Raw genomic sequence first — 19,437 nt, forward strand, 5'->3', positions numbered from 1 at the left:
CCTGGCATTTCAAATACAGCCTTGATTGTATGTTCTGTCCATCACTTTTCATTTTCACTCCAAACTCCTGTTCTGCCAGTTTCCAGTAAACTACCCTGTTGTTTCCATGGAACGTTAAACGGATACCAATTAGCAAAAGGGCACCTTGTTTGTTGATGACAATTGGCTTTCATGCTGCTTGCTTGGATACTCCTTGAGAGATCAGAGAAGGTTATTTTGTTCGGACATGAGCTTTCCAGCGTTACTTCTACATCTATATACGTATATATATATTTATTTACTGAGCTAACAGAAACCTTCTTTTCTCCAGTTTCTGCCAGTTTTTAGTTACATATAAGTATATCAATTTGGAAGTGCTTACTTTATGGTGAAAGACCAGTGAATATTATGTAGTATACTATGTGGTTTACAAGGCATGCCAAGGGGAAGGTAACCAATCCCAATTCATTCTTATTTTATATTTATCTGCATGTTTATGTACCAGCCCAGAAAAAGTGAGCAGGTCTAATCAAGTCTAATTAACTCTCAGTTGCGCCCTCTTACCACATTTCAACAGCAACACCGATCACATCTTTCTTTCCTTCAGCTTCTAGTTCCCCATTTCACTGTTTTTATCATCACATTTAATCTGCTGTTTTTCACAACCAAAATATCATTTAAATCTCATTTTTCTAGAACAATATTGGAACTTGGTTTCTGAGGTAAATATCTTGGAGTGCAATGAAACACAAGAACAAAGAGGTTTGGGTGAGGTGGGCTAAAGGCATGAGGTCTGTGAATACAGGTATGGGATCTATTTTTTAGAATGCTTTGGACCTGGGGTTTTCCATATAAAGGGTCTTTCCATAATTTGGATAACCATACCTCCTAGAAATTATTAAAATATTAAATAAACCTAATTACCACCAGTATGAATTCATTCATCTTAGTTACCATCAAGTACAAGAACTACTTTATTATTACAGAGAAAAAAGAAATCATTCTTAAAAATTAAAATTGACTTGGACTATGGGAGATGGCCTCAGCAAAGTGACCAAGTAAAACAAATTGTACTACTGAAACAACACTCACAGTCTCACCATTGGTTGATTTAGCACATGTTGCTACATGTGAGCAGTAACGCCACGTCAAGGCTTCAACCCTGTTACTGACCATTCACACACCATTCCCTCCGGGTGTAACGCCTCAGGGGAGATCCAATGTGAATAATTTGCCCTCAGTGAGATGTCATTTCCCTTGTAACACAGAACAAGACAAACCTGACAAACAAAGACAACACAAGAGGTTTAAACTGCACGTGTCTATGTCCCACCCTTTGCTCATATACAACTATACAACTATTTCCAGAAGAAGGTAAAAAAAAAAATCTGAAGCTGCTGTCAATTTGCCTCAAAGTGGGAAAAAACCCTTGACCTGAAAAAACTGCAAAACTTTGAAACTATATACATAACTAACAGGTATGGGATCTGCAGTATAGACATGTCACGCACACATTCGCTCACATATAATACTTACCTTATACTTACCCTATACCATCATGCACCCAAATGAGTAACTGCCCCTCATACTTCTAGGCCTGATGTTACCCAGCAGCCTTATACTCTGGGAGTTGGAATCCCAGGTGAAGGTGGAGCAGATGGTATAAACAGCAGAGATGACATGGCCTTTTTGCAGCAGGTGGAGATGTTGAAATCCACAGATTTGCCCAGTGTCCAGTGATGTTATGAACCTGTGCTACATGTAATAGCATGTTGTTATTATTGGCTGGATTACACATATATATTCACTTAAGGCAGCCAGGTGGAACTTTGAAAGGAGAACCCGGGAACGGTGTTACTGTCCCCTGATGCAGCTTCATCCTTCTGGGCCAAGGAACGACAGCTTCTCATCATAAGGCTGGAATAGCTCGGCCGATGGCTGCATTTTGTGACATTGTGGGGCTGATGTATTACAGATTAAACTGAAGAATCTAGAATGTTCAGTGATTTTAATAATTTTATTACCTGTACCCCTCATTACCTGTACCCATGGAGTATCCCTTTTGCTTTATATATATATATATATATATATAGGTTTTCCATGGGTGTTTTAAATGCTTAAATACAAGCTAAACCTGCTGCTTTCTGATTTACCTATTTCACTAGTCAGTTCTATTCACCCAGGGCCATAATCATTCATTATTTGTATTCCCCAACCTTGTACTTACTGCTCTTGGCTGGAAAAGGGGTTGGACTCCTTTCTCTTCCATTGCCACCCAATTGATGGGTTTGTAGAATGGGTGGCGCCTGATGTCTCCTCGAGCACCAAGGCGTTGCTTTCGATCCTTTTCAAGTAGCTAAAGGATCAATGGACAATTATTTGAATCCCAGCAATTGAGCAGAAATGGATCATAAATATTTTTGTAGATGTGGCAATACTTCCCACTGTTGCTACTCACCTTGCCCAGCAGATCTTCATTAAGCCAGTAAGGTATGTCAGGTCCCTTAAATTTGATGGCCTCATTGATCGTATCTGTGTCAATGTCGTCAAAGGGTGACGTGCAAGTGGCCATTTCGCAGATGGTAATGCCAAATGACCACCAGTCTACTGCTGCATTGTATGCTTCATTTTGTAGAATCTTAAAAAGACAAAAGACTTACTGGTCTCCACTGTTTTTCTGATGGTTTTTACAGCCATATATGCCTTCCTGTCTCCTAATGTAGCCAACATAACCTGAGAAAGGCAAGAAAAGAGTTAAAGGGGAAGGAAAGGCTACCAAAGAGTTACTCTCAAGCTGCAGGCATACCTTCAGTTGTCTCAATAGTGCCCTTAAGTCTCCCCATATAGCAATAGTTCAGATTATCAGAAGCCAAGCAGGAAAAAAAAACGCTGAGCTGTGTAAAGAAAGTTCCCATAATGCATCGCTCCTGCACAGACACTACGAACAGGACTGCAGGCGGCGCATGCGCATGTCTGTCTTCAGTGAGCGCGCACAAGCAGGCGCGCTCCCCTTGCATCAGACCCTCTGAGCCGGCTCGGGGGGGGCGGAATGTTGCGCATGCGCAGTGTAGACACTGAACGAAAGGAAGTGGGCATACCACTTCGAAGATGGAGACGCCATTCAGTACAGCAAGCAGAAACTTTAAAGTAAGTTTTACTAAGTTACTGTTGCTATAATAGAGCCAAAAGTATAGTGTTTTTATTTAACAATAGTAGCACTATTGAATGGTATCATTTATAACTTTTGCCTTTCCTTCTCTTTTAATATTACTGTATTTAAATCACCAAGATGGAAATATTATTCAGATTTAGCTTTTGTTTCTTTTACACATCATTAGAAATAGTCCCCAGAACACTCATTCCTTTTGCTTTCTACCACATTTAGGATTTAAACCCTACGAAATGGGAAACAAACTGTTACTTTGCCAAATCCTCCGCTTGCCGAAAATTCAGCCCTACGCCTGCTACTTGTGCCTGCACCCGAATGAATGAGATACGCTCGGGTGCAGGCACATGTAGCCGATATACGCATGAAAACGCGTGAGAATGCAAAGTCTCGCGTTTTCATGCGTATATCGGCTACATGTGCCTGCACCCGAGCGTATCTCATTCATTTGGGTGCAGGCACAAGTAGCAGGCGTAGGGCTGAATTTTCGGCAAGCGTTTTCCCGCTTGCCGAAAAAATCAGCCCTACGCCTGGTGTGGCATCAGCCTTAGGTGTATTTTCAAAGAAACTGAGCATCGTATGAGATGCTGTTAGGCAACATTGCACACCTGATTCATGAACTGAAAAAGGGGAGTGGCGTGTTATTAACCTTATGATGCAACATAACATACATGTAAGGGATAGTAAGTACCGTATATACTCGAGTATAAGCCGATCCGAATATAAGCCGAGGTACCTAATTTTACCTAAGAAAGCTGGAAAAACTTATTGACTCGAGTATAAGCCTAGGGTGGGAAACTATATGGTATCAACAATGATACCTTAAGAGTACTACCCCCTTAGCACAATCAGCAACCAAGCTAAAACACAAAGAGTTAAAATCCTTAATATAGAATATAAAGTGCAATGTCTAGTGAAGAATGGGACAGGTGAGGATGGTAGATGAAGATGAATTTGGGAGTGGGCCAGGGCACTGGAGGGTCTGGTTGGGGTGTGATTTGCACACAAAGGACAGAGGGTGCTAGTCTGGAGGGACCCATGGCACCCGACTCGAGTATAAGCCGAGGGCAACTTTTTCAGCACATTTTGGGTGCTGAAAAACTAGGCTTATACTCGAGTATATACAGTACTGCATATATGGGGCAATGGGATCCATTACACAACATTGTTTGTAGGTTTAAAATCACGCTGCGCCTCTTGTTCCACATATATTAACCTTACACCACAGGGCAGAGCAAATCTGCAATGTTGGAGATATGGAAGCTCATAAACAAACAGATTAAAATGATGTTCTATGCACACAAAGTTCAAACACTGAATCAAAATATGCAAATGTAACATACATTTTTAAAGAAAGTTTAAAGGCTAATATCATATAGGATGGCAATGTTATGTGGCATTAAGTTTGACTTTTTATTTATTTAGATGTTCTCTAATCACAGTACTTGCATTTTGAAATCAAAATTCACCTTCAAAATAGCATTTTAGATTATACTTTGTCTACTTTGTCTGTACAGGTAGGCTGTCATAAGGAAATGTTGTATTTGTATCTGTCTCTACATTGTTATTGTCAAGATATATCGCGGGGTCTGTACACAATTGTATCTCCCTTCAACAATTTTGTGATGTCACCAAGTGGCTCCTGCCAGGCAGCTCCCAACTGTTGGGATTTGGCAGTTGGTGAGAAGAGCCAGCAGAGAAGAGAGAGCAACCTCCAACATGAAGAGAAAGGACTTTTGCAGCGACCCGGGACCTACGCAGGCGATGAAAGGAAAAAGAAGACCATCAAGTGAAGGAGAAGGAGAGGCAAGAAAGCAGAGATGTGAAAGCCATCATTATGAAGAAAGACCAGAGAAGAACAGCAAGAAGACTTCGAGAAGTAATGGGCAGTTTCCTGAAGAGTGTCCAAAGAAGAGAAAGAGGGACAGAGAGGACAGCGATGAAGGTAAGGAGACCCCCTGTGTCCAAAGGCCCCACCCATACAGGGTTTCTGCTTTTCCTCCCTCCTGTTTGCTAGATTAAGGGGTATATTTATCATGCTTTGTTAAAAGTTGAGTGAAACAGTTAGAAAACCAAAGCAAAGCATCTGGTTGGCTGCTATGAGCAACATCACCAGTAATGTTTTACTCCACTTTTTACACAGCATGATAAATATACCCCTTAGCCATCCCTTTTATCACCATTTTAATGTGAACCAAGCTTGGGTTAACTGATAGAAGCACAGGCTATTGAGGACACTGGTTGGGGATCACTGCCCTATAGGAACCATGGACCATAATGACAGTTTGTTTCAGTGTCAGGGGCAGCATTTGAAGCACTGGATCTTTCACATTCCTATCGCTATGCTGGGAACCCCAAACCAAGCTTGGGTTAACTGATAGGACCACTAGATTAGGGGCTGTTGAGGAGTAGTGGCAAACTGCCTGTACTATTTAAAAAAAGATCATTCAAAATTAGACAAAATCATTGTAAACTTTAGATGGTACTTTGTGTGTTTTATTAAGTATGTATACTGTATTAATGATATAGACAAGGTCTTAAATTGCAGTTGTCCACACCAACCAATCAGCAATCAGTTTTTAATCTACAACATGTTACCAGCTCAAAAGGAAAAATCTGATTGGTTGCTACAGGCAACCACAATTCTGCAATTTAACCCCTATCCCAGTAAACCCCTACAGGAACCATGACCCAGAGAACAATCCTTTTGCATGCAAACAGATAGAACAAAACTTGCTAAATGTTATAGGTACAGGATTCTTTATATAGAAACCCATTATCCAGAAAGCCCCGAAAAATCCTATTGGGTTTATTAAATGTTTCCCTTATCTGGAAAACACCAGGTCCTGAGCATTTCGGATAACAGATCCTATACCTGTACAGATCTTATTCTTGGTACCCTCCACCAGGAGCAGCTAAAAGGACCCTAAATAAGAATAAACAAATGTAGAAAAGCTATTAAAGAAGATGGAAAGGTTCAATCACTGGGAGAGCAAATGTTAAGCACCCCCAGTTATTATAATCAGATCAGTTTATATAATTACTGTATGGTTCTTAACATTTGGCACCTCCCCAGTGATTAAACTTTTCCTTCTCCTTTAAGGGTTGTCGTTAGGGAGAGCCTTCTACCTTTAGACAGATAAAAGTTGGAGGTGTAGCTGTAACTGGGCATGATGAGGGCTTCATGGGGATGGGGCAGTTAAAGGAACAGTAACACCAAAAAATGAAAGAGCTTTCAAGTAATAAAAATATAATGCACTGTTACCCTGCACTGGTAAACTGGTGTGTTTGCTACAGTAACACTACTATAATTTATATAATAAGCTGCTGTGTAGCCACGGGGGCAGCCATTCAAGCTGGAAAAAAGGAGAAAAGGCACAGGTTATATAGCAGATAACAGATAAGTTCTGTAGAATACAATAGTGTTTTATCTGTTATCAGCTATGTGCCTGTGCCTTTTCTCCTTTGAATGGCTGCCTCCATGGCTACATAGCAGCTTATTTATATAAATTATAGTAGACTTTCTGAAGTAAACACACAACTTTTACCAGTGCAGGGCAGCAGCACATTATATTTTAGTTACTTTTATACACTTTCTTTTTTTGGTGTTACTGTTCCTTTAAGGGGGATGACCTCTGCTTTATAAAACATATTAGTTGTTCTTTAGTACTTATCCTGCACGTGACCTTAGGAACGACCTTAAATCTCAATATACTTTATGCAGAATCCAATGCACAAGCTGTAAATAGAATGGGATACCGGGTAAAATCCGCTGGGCCCTGGGCCTTGCTGGCCCAGATCCGCTACCAGCCTGGAAGTTGTTTGCTCCACCCAGCTGCAAATAAAAGTAACGTGACGTGGCGCATGTGTGTGCATGCATTCGCGCATGTGGGGGGGTTGCTACAAGGAAGACAACGCGACTCAGTTGGAGTGTAAGTAATGGGTGTGCAAGTGGAGTGGGGCATCTTGGGGTGGCAGCGCTGGGGGGCCCCAGACACCCCAGTTGACACTAATAGAATTTATCCCTCACTAGATCAAAACAACCAGAAAAGGCAACGGGCTGATCCTACAGGACCTGACCCCCAAAATATAACCAGCTACGAGATCCATTCATTGCTGGGAAATGGAGGATTCAGCAAGGTGAGAGATGAGTTTCCCAGTTGTTATTCCTATTATATGGCCATATTATATAAATATATTAATGGCAGGGAACAGGAAGAACTAATAGTAATTATATGTTCTAAAAGGTTTTTTTATTTGTCAAATTAAATATAACTTTTTTATTTCATCCTAGAGCTAAAAATGTAATGTAGTTTATTCTGCACTGAACCATCAATTATCTGTATGATACATTATTAGTGCATATAAATATATACTAACTACTACTTTTCTGTCTGCCTTTCTCAGGTTATGTTGGCTACACTAGGCGACAAGAAGCCACCTGTCGCCATCAAGATCATGAAGAAAAGATCAGGGTGCATTACCAACAGCATGCTGACCGAGGCCCGTGTGCTTCAAATTACCAATAAAAGCCCATACCTTTGCCCTGGGTATGCCGCATTTCAAACACAGGTACATAAATGCTTTATATCCTGCCTGAAAACCCGCAAGTAGGGAGAACTATATTTCCTTATCTGGGAATCGTGTCCATTTTATCTATTCTGCCCCAGTCTAATTGGTTAATGAAGAAAAAAGCTTTTTTGCTTTTTGCCCAGGCCGGTACATTTCTTCTTTAAAAATTGTAATAAGCCTGGGGTACTTTCTAGCAGCCATCTTTTCCATTTTACCAAGTATCCCCAGAAATTATTTCCCCCTGTTTATTAAAAAGTTTTTATAAGCAATGGTCACATTTCTCAACAGATATAGACAGATACAGATACAGGAGCAAGTATTTGATATAAATTTAAATATGAATATTTTTGTTGCATCTAACCTGTATTTTATCTTTGATGCATCTTCTAAAAATGTGCGCTACCCTAAATTGTATTGTTCAGTTTTGTGCCAATTATTCTAGTGATTCATTCTCATTATATTTGTCTGTGTAACAGCGGCATGTGCTCCTTGTTATGGAACATCTCAGTGGGGGCAGCCTGGAGGATCAGCTCAAACAGGGACCAATGGACATGACCAGAGTACTGTAAGTAGCACATAGAGGATTGTAGTATAAAGCCATGTTCTGTTAAAACCGGTGCTAGAGATCGGCTGTTGTACCATTATATTTACTAACATTTTTGCAGAATATATAAGAAGGCATTATTCATATAGAGGTGCAGTATTTCTCATACACCTACAAGAAGAGAAGAGTAGCAAGGGATGTGCTCATATTAACTATTTTATACTTTTATATACTTCTTTTTAACAGTTTTCACTCCGCAGAGCTGGTGTGTGGTCTGGAGTTCCTTCACAACAGGGGCATCGTTCACCGGTCAGTTTAACTCCCCTACTTCTTACTATAGCTCATTTTTATATTTCTGTCATCTGATTCCTTTAACATTATTGTGCAGATAACATTGCCTTATAGGGTTGTATTAATCCAAAACCTATATCTTCATTTCCATTTTATACCTTTATTACAGGGATCTCAAACTGTCAAACATCATGGTAGATGAAGAGGGCCACATCAGAATAATAGATTTTGGCATGGCAAAGATGAACATATTTGGCAACAACACCATCACTGGCCTAGCCGGTACATCAGGATACATGGCCCCAGAGGTAAGGAATGCAATCCCATCTCTTAAATTGATGTTACGATGTTGGGTACTTTCACTCTCATTATGGGCAAGGAATGGCGCAGTCTTGAGTCCAGCTTGCCCACCATGCCAATTAAATCTAATGGTCTATTGCTAAAATGCAGTTAATTGCCCCAAATCCATACTTAACATAAAATAAAAATGATGATTTCAGTGGCTCTCATTTACTTTAGCCATGCATCAATTCCCCACTGTCTCAATGCCACGACATATGCAGTATTTTACTAAATTATTACCTGAGAAATCTTCCAATACACCAATATTCAAAATGTCCTGTCTTTCATTTTTCTGTGTCCGCGTTGCCTGGATTTTTTACAGGCTAAAGACACAAGGGTTTACGTGACATCTTCCAGTAGAGCAGAAGTGCTGCTGGGTACAGTATGTGAAGGGTTCAGAATTTTAACCCTTGAAGCCAACTGATAGTGTGCAATTTATACTTTTTAAATCTGGAAAATGTTTTCAATACATTAATACTGTATATATTTGTTATCCTTTAGCCTTTTAATAATTAGATACACTTTTTAAAGAAATGATAAGCTCAACAATTCAAGCTGTTTTATTGAGTTGAAGCTGAACACATTTTGCAAATTGGCAAATGCTTTGTCTTTCATTTCAGATCCTGGAAAATAAAGAATATAATGCAGCGGTCGACTGGTGGACGTTGGGCGTCATCATCTGCAAAATGGCCACCGGCGAGTCCCCGTTCCTGGATAGTGACAGCAGCGATGATGAGGAGGATTATGACATCTATGAAGAGCCCAGAATTCCTACCTGGATTGATAAAGACCTTAAAGATCTTTTAAAAAAGGTGGTGTAGAGAAATAACATTCACAGATACATTTATACAGCACATTGATGGCTAAAAATATAATAATAAATATAAATATATACAATGTGCTGTTTATCATCTGTAAGGAAGCATACACATTTGAGTTTACTTTTAAGATAATGTCTGCTACAATATAATTTCTATCTATTTATCTATCTATCTATCTACACAATAACAAATAAACTTTATTTACTTTTCACCATATTTTAAAGTCCTGTGAATGCCCTGCTTTATATATATTATTTTTTGAGGTGTTCACCGAGGCATTCTCTTCAAAAAGTTAGTGCAGCTATTTTTTTAATTATATATATATATATACCCAAAAAGACCAGCAACACAGAGTTTTATTTAAAAAAAGATTATTTTATATATATATATACTTCCAAACAGATGCTGGCACTCACATGTAGGTAGGTTGCTGGTGCCTGGGTGCCGGTCCAAAGAATGCTGAATGCACCAGAGGGAAGGTCAGCACTCGCAGGACTTGGCTAGCTATCAAAGTGATAAAGGTTAGAGTGCTAGCCGAAACTTTAGTCTCCTTTATAATAAAACTACCTTTTTTGTATAAGTCCTGCGAGTGCTTACCTGCCCTCTCATATATATATTTTATTTATTTATTTTAATTTTGTTAATTTATTACATTGATTTATATTCTTACCTTACTTTCTGTATTAAAAGACAGTGATTATTTCTTTTGCAGTTTATTATATAGGTTCCTGGAGGAGTATCGACAGCACTAGCCTTAAACAATTTATATTTATACAAATTGAGTATGTTTTATGTTATTTATTGCTCTTGCTGAGTAGTTATTTTTAACTGTTCCTTCCATCTTAAGCTCCTGAAGAAGAAGCCTAAACAGCGCCTTGGTGTGTGTGGCAACGTCAGAGACCACCCATTTTTTTCCTCTATAGATTGGGAGGAGCTGGAGAGACAGAAGGTTCCACTACCCTTTCAGCCAAGAGCAACAGTAAGTTTAATACTAAAACAATGGAACCCTAGCCAGGAATTATTTTCACACTAGTAAAAAAAGCTAATTATAATAGAGAGGGAGCAATTAGTGTAACTAAAATGTATTGTTTAGGTATAAAAAGTATAAATCTCCAAACTAACATACACAGCCATACAATCTCATGGAATACCTAGATACAAACATTAAAAGGGTGAAGGGAATGAGAAAATAGAACTTAGTCTGCTGGTACAAAGCTAATGCAATAGCTTTTTACTTAAAGGACAAGGAAAGTCTAAGTCACTTGGGGGTGCCAAAATGTTAGGCACCCCAAGTGACTTAAATCACTTACCTTGTACCCCGGGCTCGTGCCCCTGTTAGGAGAAAACAGCACCAGCCCGGGGTACCTGTAGCGCTTTCTCCTTCCTACTCGCGCTGCTGCTGTTTGTCTGCGACAGGCGCATGTGCAGTAGAGTGAAACGCCAACTTCTCTGTTAAAGTTCGGCTTTTCACTCTACTGCGCATGCGCGCGCAGCGATACAGGAAGGGGGAAGCGATCGCTACAGGTACCCCGGGCTGGTGCTGTTCTCTCCGTACAGGGGCACCAGCCCAGGGTAAAAGGTACGCGATTTAAGTCACTTGGGGGTGCCTAACATTTTGGCACCCCCAAGTGACTTAGACTTTCCTTCTCCTTTAACTATATTGCATGTTTTGTATCACCCTAACATTTTCTTTTGCTTTTCTGCAGCCAATAAGGGATCTTTCGAAGCCAATCGAAGGTAAGGCTCTGTCTTTCCTGCAGCCCCAGATGACTAACACCGCATCAGGGGACACACAGCAGACTTCAGGCTTTTCATTCGTGAGCTCCACCTGGCAAAGGTAGGAATCTGAGCCTTGTGACACCTACAGCCATCATCCAAGGGGAATTGGAACATCACAACCTGCTGAATAGAGACCACATCAGCTTCTGCAATGCCTGGTCATCTGCTATAGTCTCTCATCTGACAAAGGTAAGTGCAAGGGTAAGTCCGACATGGCTGATTCTCATAATTCTCCTAATATATATTAGTGAATGAATGGTGTGTGACTGTGTGAGTGAATGTGAGATATGAAAGGCCAAGGGTGTAACAATAAGGCAACAGGTGCTAAATGGCAGCCTGCTTTGCCTTCATGTCTATGAAATCCAACCTCTAGTTTTATTGCTTATAGTGCAATGTTGATACAGAAGGTTTTTTTTCCCCCTTCTGTGGCAGATTGGCGACAGCTTTAGAAGGGGTTTTTTTACCTTCTGGATCAGCTTGCACCTTATTTGTAATTATATGAGCAAAGGGTTTCATTTCATAGGCATGTCTCTTCTTAAAGCCTCCCTTATTATATTATTATGCTACTGTTGCTATTGTTATTGTATTGTTGTTATTATAATATTCTAATATTGCAGCATGCTTTGCTTTAGTGGCAAATGCTTAGTTTTTAGGATTAGAGCACAGTGTTGATACAGGAAGGATTTTTTTCCACTTTTGGAGCAAATTCAGCTTCAGAAGGGGTTTTTTTGCCTTCTTGATCAGCCTTTACTTGATTTGGAATTACACGAGCAAATGATTTATTGTTATAGGTGTCTTATTAAGAATATTGTCATGAAGTGAGATTACATCTCACTCAAAGGGGAACCAATGGCAAATTATATACATTGGAGCTCCCCTGAGGCATGTTACGCCCGGAGTGAATGGTCAGTAACAGGGTTGAAGCCTTGACGTGGCGTTACTGCTCACATGTATAAACATGTGCTAATTCAACCAATGGTGAGAATGTGTGCAGTGATTTTTAAATGTGCTCCTTCTTTAAAGCAGATATCGTTCAGGGGTGGCAATTGTGTTGTTGATACTGATGTTCCACCAGGGGTCACTACCTGAGGAGTTGGAGTGCCCAGACAGCTGGAAATGTAATATTAGGTTATTTAAGAATACATGTTTTATTCATTTTTCTATAAATAGACCTCTAAAGCCACCAAACATGGGATGTCGAATTTCCACCATCAAAATGATGTCTGTGAATGATTTTGTAGGTGCAAGTGTACTGCGTCCATTGTCGAGGGTGACTGTAGCTCCAGGGTTCCCCTGAGTCAATAGATGTACTTGTACACAATTTTCGGAAGTGCAAGTAAATTTAATGAATGCCATTTTTTGCGTCTTTGCCCATTTTGCACAACCACAACTCCATGTGCAGGTTGGTAATGGCCCCTATAATGTTTTATCTTTGACTTTTTCAATCTAGCATTTTTCCCTTCTATGAACAGCTCACTCATGCTGTGAATCAGGAACTGATTAACTTGGTCTAGAAAGCTGATTCCAATAAGAGTCATGCCGAGTGGCAGAATGCCTATTCCATGCCTATTCAGAGGTTACATCTATGATCAGAGATACAAATTACAATGAGCCATTTGACTTAAGTGACATCGCTACCCACCTGTTATGCCAGTTATGCCACTTATAATGCTATATTTTGCAGATCAGTCAAAATGTTTCAAATATGCCCTACTTTCCACATTTTTATAAATCCATCAGCTCCAGTATTTGGATAACAAAACCCACAGTGTAATGTATAGAAGTATTGATAAACTGTAGACTTTAAGTGTAGACTGAGAAGTGTCAGACTGTAACTACTTCTCCAAAAGAACATTTTACACAAATGGCATTTACAGCAACTTATAGGCAAAGTGTCATTTTCACAGTTTCTCCTGCTGAAAAGATTATTAATGGCCACAAATCTTATTCAAAAACTAATTTCATATAAGAACAGATGATGACAGAGCTGTCCCTTTCCTTCTACAGGGGGGGGGGGGGGTTTGCTGCGAGGCAGGGATGCACCAGCTCATTTATCAACATCACTTCTCTAAGCCCAATAGCCACAGCACAGGCACTTTCACAACAATTGTATTTTTTTGTCAAAAATCACATATTACCATTTGTTAGTTTGTTCAGTCTGAATTAGGAAGCATCATAGGTTAAAATGAGTCTCATTCTACTCTATTAAATATGTCCTTTGCCTTTCAATACTGTTACAGTCTGTGTTCCGTTGTCACCTTGAAGGGTCAGTTGTACTTTGGGAAAACAGACCATAGGGTTGATTCACTAAAGTGCAATAACGCTTATCGCATGCTTTTTACATTAAAATAGACGCAGAAAAAAAAACATGTGATTCGTTTAAGTATTATCGCATGCGTTAAGTTGCATATCATGTGCGTTAGTGTGCTCGCAGAAATAATACTAACGCATGATTCACAAACACTTAGACGCGCTAAATATTGCATTAGTCTATGCGAAAATTAACACCTACTTGGAGGAGGCGGTAATTATAGAAAAGTACAGTTCATGAGCTTTTGGCAACACAATAAGGACTTTGCAGTGGGATTTATTCAAGTCTGTGTTGGCCCTAGAGTGATGCAGCCGCCAGTTTGCAGGGAAATAGCTAATATGGCTTGCGCGGGCGAAAAGTAGCGCACGTGTGTTAATTAGTGCTCGCGACAAGTAGCGCGCTGCGTTAATTAGCGCACGAAAATAGTCTTCGCGACTTAAATAACGCAAACAGCATCGCGCCTAAATTAACGCAAGTATCCTTTTAGTGAATCGTGCGTTAAGACGCGATACAATTTTTAACACATACTATAAATAGTGCTCGTTTTAACGCACCTTAGTGAATCGGCCCTCATGACTGTTAACAAATATGCTGCCCCAAACAAATTGTGTTCTATTTTAAGGATCTTATGATATAATCCATCATATTCCTCTAGAGAAGACTTTCATTGATGTTGTAGAGTCCAAGCACAACTTGGCCGGACATTTGGTTAGGACCCCCTTTATGTAATTACAAGGTTAGTAATTGTAATTGCAAAAATATGTAGAGTAGAAAATAAGCAGTCAGCCCCAAAGCTCCTGACAGTGTTACAGGGATATAAAAACATGGGTGTAACCATCACCCTGATATAGTTCCAGTGGTAATTAAAGCATAAAATAAACTTTCTCCTAAAATATTTCATCCTAGCTGACCTTCATGCTGGGCCAACGCAGCCACAGCTTTGGTAACAATATGGGTGCTATCCCTATAGTTTGGGCACCTATACCCTAGGCCTAGATAGAAAATACAGGTTACATGCAAACCTTTCGTTGTATATTTTAATATAACATGATGGCAACATGATTTGTGCAAGCACAATATTAACTGTGACTGATCTGAACAATGACAAACAGAGAATTCCCCTGTTTCTAGCAATATGATAGAAAGCTATCTAATGTAACATGTAGCTCTGGCTCTTTGCCACATATTGAAAAAGCATCCTGAAATTTGCACTAAGGTAATAAGATAAATTAATAATAATGGTTGTGTTGGTACCTTCAGCCCAAGGTGCCCTGGCTGGTATTGAACTGTCTGTGCTCTCCATGACTGCTGGATAGTGTGCCATGTGTGTAGTTTGTATGCAAACTAATTATTTCATAAACACTTGCTCTACTAACTAAACCCAAAAATTAATCCATCAATAAATGCAGCTTGCAGCTATTAGACATGTATATATGGTCTAATTAAAATTACATTATTTGGACATTATTTGGTAACTGTGTTGTGTATTTCACTGCAATCTTGTGTCCTCTGTTATCAGCCATTTTGGCTCAGGAAGGCTCACTGCTGTGTTTTCAAGATGTATATTCAGCTGACCATCACACAGTATATTTTGTTGTCCACTGTGAGCATTAACTAATCCACTGAAAGCCTGCATGCCTTCTAGTAACCCACACCCATTTGAGGGGGTCCATGATTTATTTCTGTTGTTATTTCAGGAGGACACATTGAAGTGCTGCCCAGAGCATGAGAAACAGATCAAGTTCCGTATAGTTTGAAAAGCCCAAAAAGATTTTGCGTTGGGTCCAATAACATCTAGTCAATATCTCTGTGTTAGTTTGGTTGAAAAGTCATGTTCTTCTATATACGTCCCAATATAACTATTATAATAACTATTATAATGATTCAATGTTTGTTTGACAGAATCGATTGGATTGTTGGGTGATTGCCGCAGTTTTATTAGGCACGGGCCAGAAAAGTGTTTTACTCTTCACCAGCAGTTTATGGCTTTGGTCTGCATGGGGTACACCTGTTAATTATTCAGGGGTTTCCATAACGGCAGCAAGCCAAGCATTTCACTGTAAGGTTAGATGAGATGATTTGAAAGGACCAGCACAGAGTATGTCCTACAGCAATGGAGATGTACCTTAGTTGGTTAGTTATCCATAACAACCAGCAATTACTATTGTTCAGAGTTGAGAAAATGAATACAAATAGTTGATGGCCATACATTGAAAGATCCACTCGCTTGGCAAGGTTCCCACCTAATGTTGGCCCTTAGGCTGGTGGATTTTGCCCCATTACTGCAACACAATGCAAAAAGAAACTTAGATATTTCAGAATTTATTTTAATAAGAAAAGGTGAGGGATTACATTAGCCATATCACACTCCTGTAACAGTGACGTTTAATATATTAAAGGAAACCATTAACACGGTAAGGTATGCTAAGCCTGGAGAGATCACAGCCAACTTACAGGCTCACATGTATTCACAGTTGACTCAAGCACTGCACTGGCCAAAATTCAGCATTTGCAATACACATAATCATTTGAAATGTTATATATATGTTATATAATGAAGAAACATGTTTATAGAGGGTTTTGTGTGGAGTCACTTTCATTGTAACAACTTAAACTTATGTAGGGGCAGCATAAATGAATAGCTTTCATTAATTCACCTAAGTAAATACATGAAGTTAGCGCTTAAAAAAATGTAAATCCTTAAATGAATGTAAAATGACTCTGGGCACTTTTCTACGCCCCTTTGCCAACGTACATGATTTGTTTTTAAACTTCTAATATAATGATTGTGAAACAACAGCACCACCTGCTGGAATATTCAGGAGACTGTAGACAACTGGCCAAAATGACCAGCAGGTGGAGATATTGGGTGCATGCATTATAATAATATACAGTGGTGTGAAAAACTATTTGCCCCCTTCCTGATTTCTTATTCTTTTGCATGTTTGTCACACAAAATGTTTCTGATCATCAAACACATTTAACTATTAGTCAAAGATAACACAAGTAAACACAAAATGCAGTTTTTAAATGAGGGTTTTTATTATTTAGGGAGAAAAAAAATCCAAACCTACATGGCCCTGTGTGAAAAAGTAATTGCCCCTGAACCTAATAACTGGTTGGGCTTTATTTGAGGGTTTTCTAGCATGGACCGCCTTTTTAAGGTCATGCCACAACATCTCAATAGGATTCAGGTCAGGACTTTGACTAGGCCACTCCAAAGTCTTCATTTTGTTTTTCTTCAGCCATTCAGAGGTGGATTTGCTGGTGTGTTTTGGGTCATTGTCCTGCTGCAGCACCCAAGATTGCTTCAGCTTGAGTTGACGAACAGATGGCCGGACATTCTCCTTCAGGATTTTTTGGTAGACAGTAGAATTGATGGTTCCATCTATCACAGCAAGCCTTCCAGGTCCTGAAGCAGCAAAACAACCCCAGACCATCACACTACCACCACCATATTTTACTGTTGGTATGATGTTCTTTTTCTGAAATGCTGTGTTACTTTTACGCCAGATGTAACGGGACACGCACCTTCCAAAAAGTTCAACTTTTGTCTCGTCGGTCCACAAGGTATTTTCCCAAAAGTCTTGGCAATCATTGAGATGTTTTTTAGCAAAATTGAGACGAGCCATAATGTTCTTTTTGCTTAAAAGTGGTTTGCGCCTTGGAAATCTGCCATGCAGGCCGTTTTTGCCCAGTCTCTTTCTTATGGTGGAGTCGTGAACACTGACCTTAATTGAGGCAAGTGAGGCCTGCAGTACTTTAGATGTTGTCCTGGGGTCTTTTGTGGCCTCTCGGATGAGTTGTCTCTGCGCTCTTGGGGGAATTTTGGTCAGCCGGCCACTCCTGGGAAGGTTCACCACTGTTCCATGTTTTTGCCATTTGTGGATAATGGCTCTCACTGTGGTTCGCTGGAGTCCCAAAGCTTTAGAAATGGCTTTATAACCTTTACCAGACTGATAGATCTCAATTACTTTTGTTCTCATTTGTTCCTGAACTTCTTTGGATCTTGGCATGATGTCTAGCTTTTGAGGTGCTTTTGGTCTACTTCTCTGTGTCAGGTAGCTCCTATTTAAGTGATTTCTTGATTGAAACAGGTGTGGCAGTAATCAGGCCTGGGGGTGACTACAGAAATTGAACTCAGGTGTGATAAACCACAGTTAAGTTATTTTTTAACAAGGGGGGCAATCACTTTTTCACACAGGACCATGTAGATTTGGAGTGTTTTTCTCCCTTAATAACGTAAACCTTCATTTAAAAACTGCATTTTGTGTTCAATTATGTTATCTTTGACTAATAGTTAATGGTTTTTGATGAGCAGAAACATTTAAGTGTGACAAACATGCAAAAGAATAAGAAATCAGGAATGGGGGCAGATAGTTTTTCACACCACTGTATATAATGCATTATATGGTATTATTAGTTTACAAATTGCTAATATCTTAAAAACTAGAAAAGAAACAAGTGAATGGCAATTCCAACTACATTTGGGTTTACATTTCCTTCAAGTTTTTTTAACATGTATCTGCAGCTTTCCTGAGACATTCTCCCTATATCTGTATAGCGCAAGAGCTAACAAGTTGTTTCCATGTATCAAAATAGGCTAAACCTTCAATGTCATCTATGCCAAATGACAAATTTAAATACAAATGTTTGAACAGCCAAGGCTTGGTAAGGAGAGCAGCCAGCTCCTAAAATATTTCTTCCATGCTAAGTAAGCTGTACACTCCTATTAGTCACGTTTAACAGCATTGGATATTTCTAAGTTATCTGTTCCTCCTCCTTTTCACTGGTCCATTAACAGAACCATACAGGGTATTAACACCTAAAGCATTTTCCAGGTCTATTTTCTAACATTCACTCATAAGCTTGTGTTTATTTAATATTTGATATATGGCTCGGCAATTCCCACCAAAACTTTCTGGCATGGATTCACATAAAGGAGTATTTCATGCCTGACTAATGATTTATAGTGGTAGACAAAGGAACCACCATTCTGCAACTAGGAGTTTAGTTCTGGAAATAGAGGTAACAATAAATACAGACCATAAACCTCAGTCTTCATGTGACACAGCAGACTTATGAGGGATTTATGACCGCATGTTGTCAGAACGGAGCCTTCACGGAGCAGGCCAGCACTCTGCACAGCCTCCCCCCAATACTAAAGGCAAGAGGAGCACACAAACTCCCACTAAACTTCCTTCCCTACACTGTTATGGATGACTGGTCTGACGGCTGCTTTGAACCATAAGTCAAGGGAGTGCGCACAGCACAGCTTTTAAAACTATAGGTCACCTGATCGCCATATGCTAGTAGGTCCTGTAGAGCACTGTGGCTTATTTATCTCTACTTGACTACTGTAACCTGCTACTAACCGGCCTCCCTAACTCCCATCTTTCCCCCCTTCAGTCTATATTAAATCTCATCCTATCCCGACTTGACTACTGTAACCTGCTACTAACCGGCCTCCCTAACTCCCATCTTTACCCCCTACAGTCTATATTAAATACTGCTGCCAGAATTCTCCTCCTCTCATCCAGGAGAGTTCAGGCCCTTCCCCTGCTAAAGTCCTTATCGTGGCTTCCTATTAAACAAAGAATATTTTACAAACTCCTTCTCTTAAGCTTCAAAG

General features: G+C 39.7%; 1 protein-coding gene across 1 annotated transcript; it reads left to right on the top strand.

The window, feature by feature from the left end:
- Nucleotides 1-4,864: 4,864 nt before the first annotated feature.
- On the top strand, nucleotides 4,865-12,791 carry LOC116412353 (protein kinase C delta type-like). The gene is made up of 10 exons (XM_031906496.1): nucleotides 4,865-5,090; nucleotides 7,179-7,285; nucleotides 7,553-7,717; nucleotides 8,194-8,282; nucleotides 8,508-8,570; nucleotides 8,722-8,860; nucleotides 9,515-9,706; nucleotides 10,563-10,694; nucleotides 11,422-11,552; nucleotides 12,665-12,791. The coding sequence occupies exons 1-10, from the start codon at nucleotides 4,865-4,867 to the stop codon at nucleotides 12,789-12,791; spliced, it is 1,371 nt and encodes a 456-aa protein (XP_031762356.1).
- The last annotated feature ends 6,646 nt before the right edge of the window (nucleotides 12,792-19,437 follow it).

This window comes from Xenopus tropicalis, chromosome 7, assembly GCF_000004195.4.
Source record: "Xenopus tropicalis strain Nigerian chromosome 7, UCB_Xtro_10.0, whole genome shotgun sequence".
Lineage (NCBI taxonomy): Eukaryota > Metazoa > Chordata > Amphibia > Anura > Pipidae > Xenopus > Xenopus tropicalis.

Coding starts and splice junctions, on each gene's coding strand:
- LOC116412353 (XM_031906496.1), top strand. CDS start 4,865: ATGAAGAGAAAGGACTTTTGCAGCGACCCGGGACCTACGCAGGCGATG. Junction 7,718..8,193: donor ATGCCGCATTTCAAACACAG/GTACATAAATGC, acceptor TCTGTGTAACAG/CGGCATGTGCTCCTTGTTAT. Junction 11,553..12,664: donor GTGAGCTCCACCTGGCAAAG/GTAGGAATCTGA, acceptor TTCTATAAATAG/ACCTCTAAAGCCACCAAACA.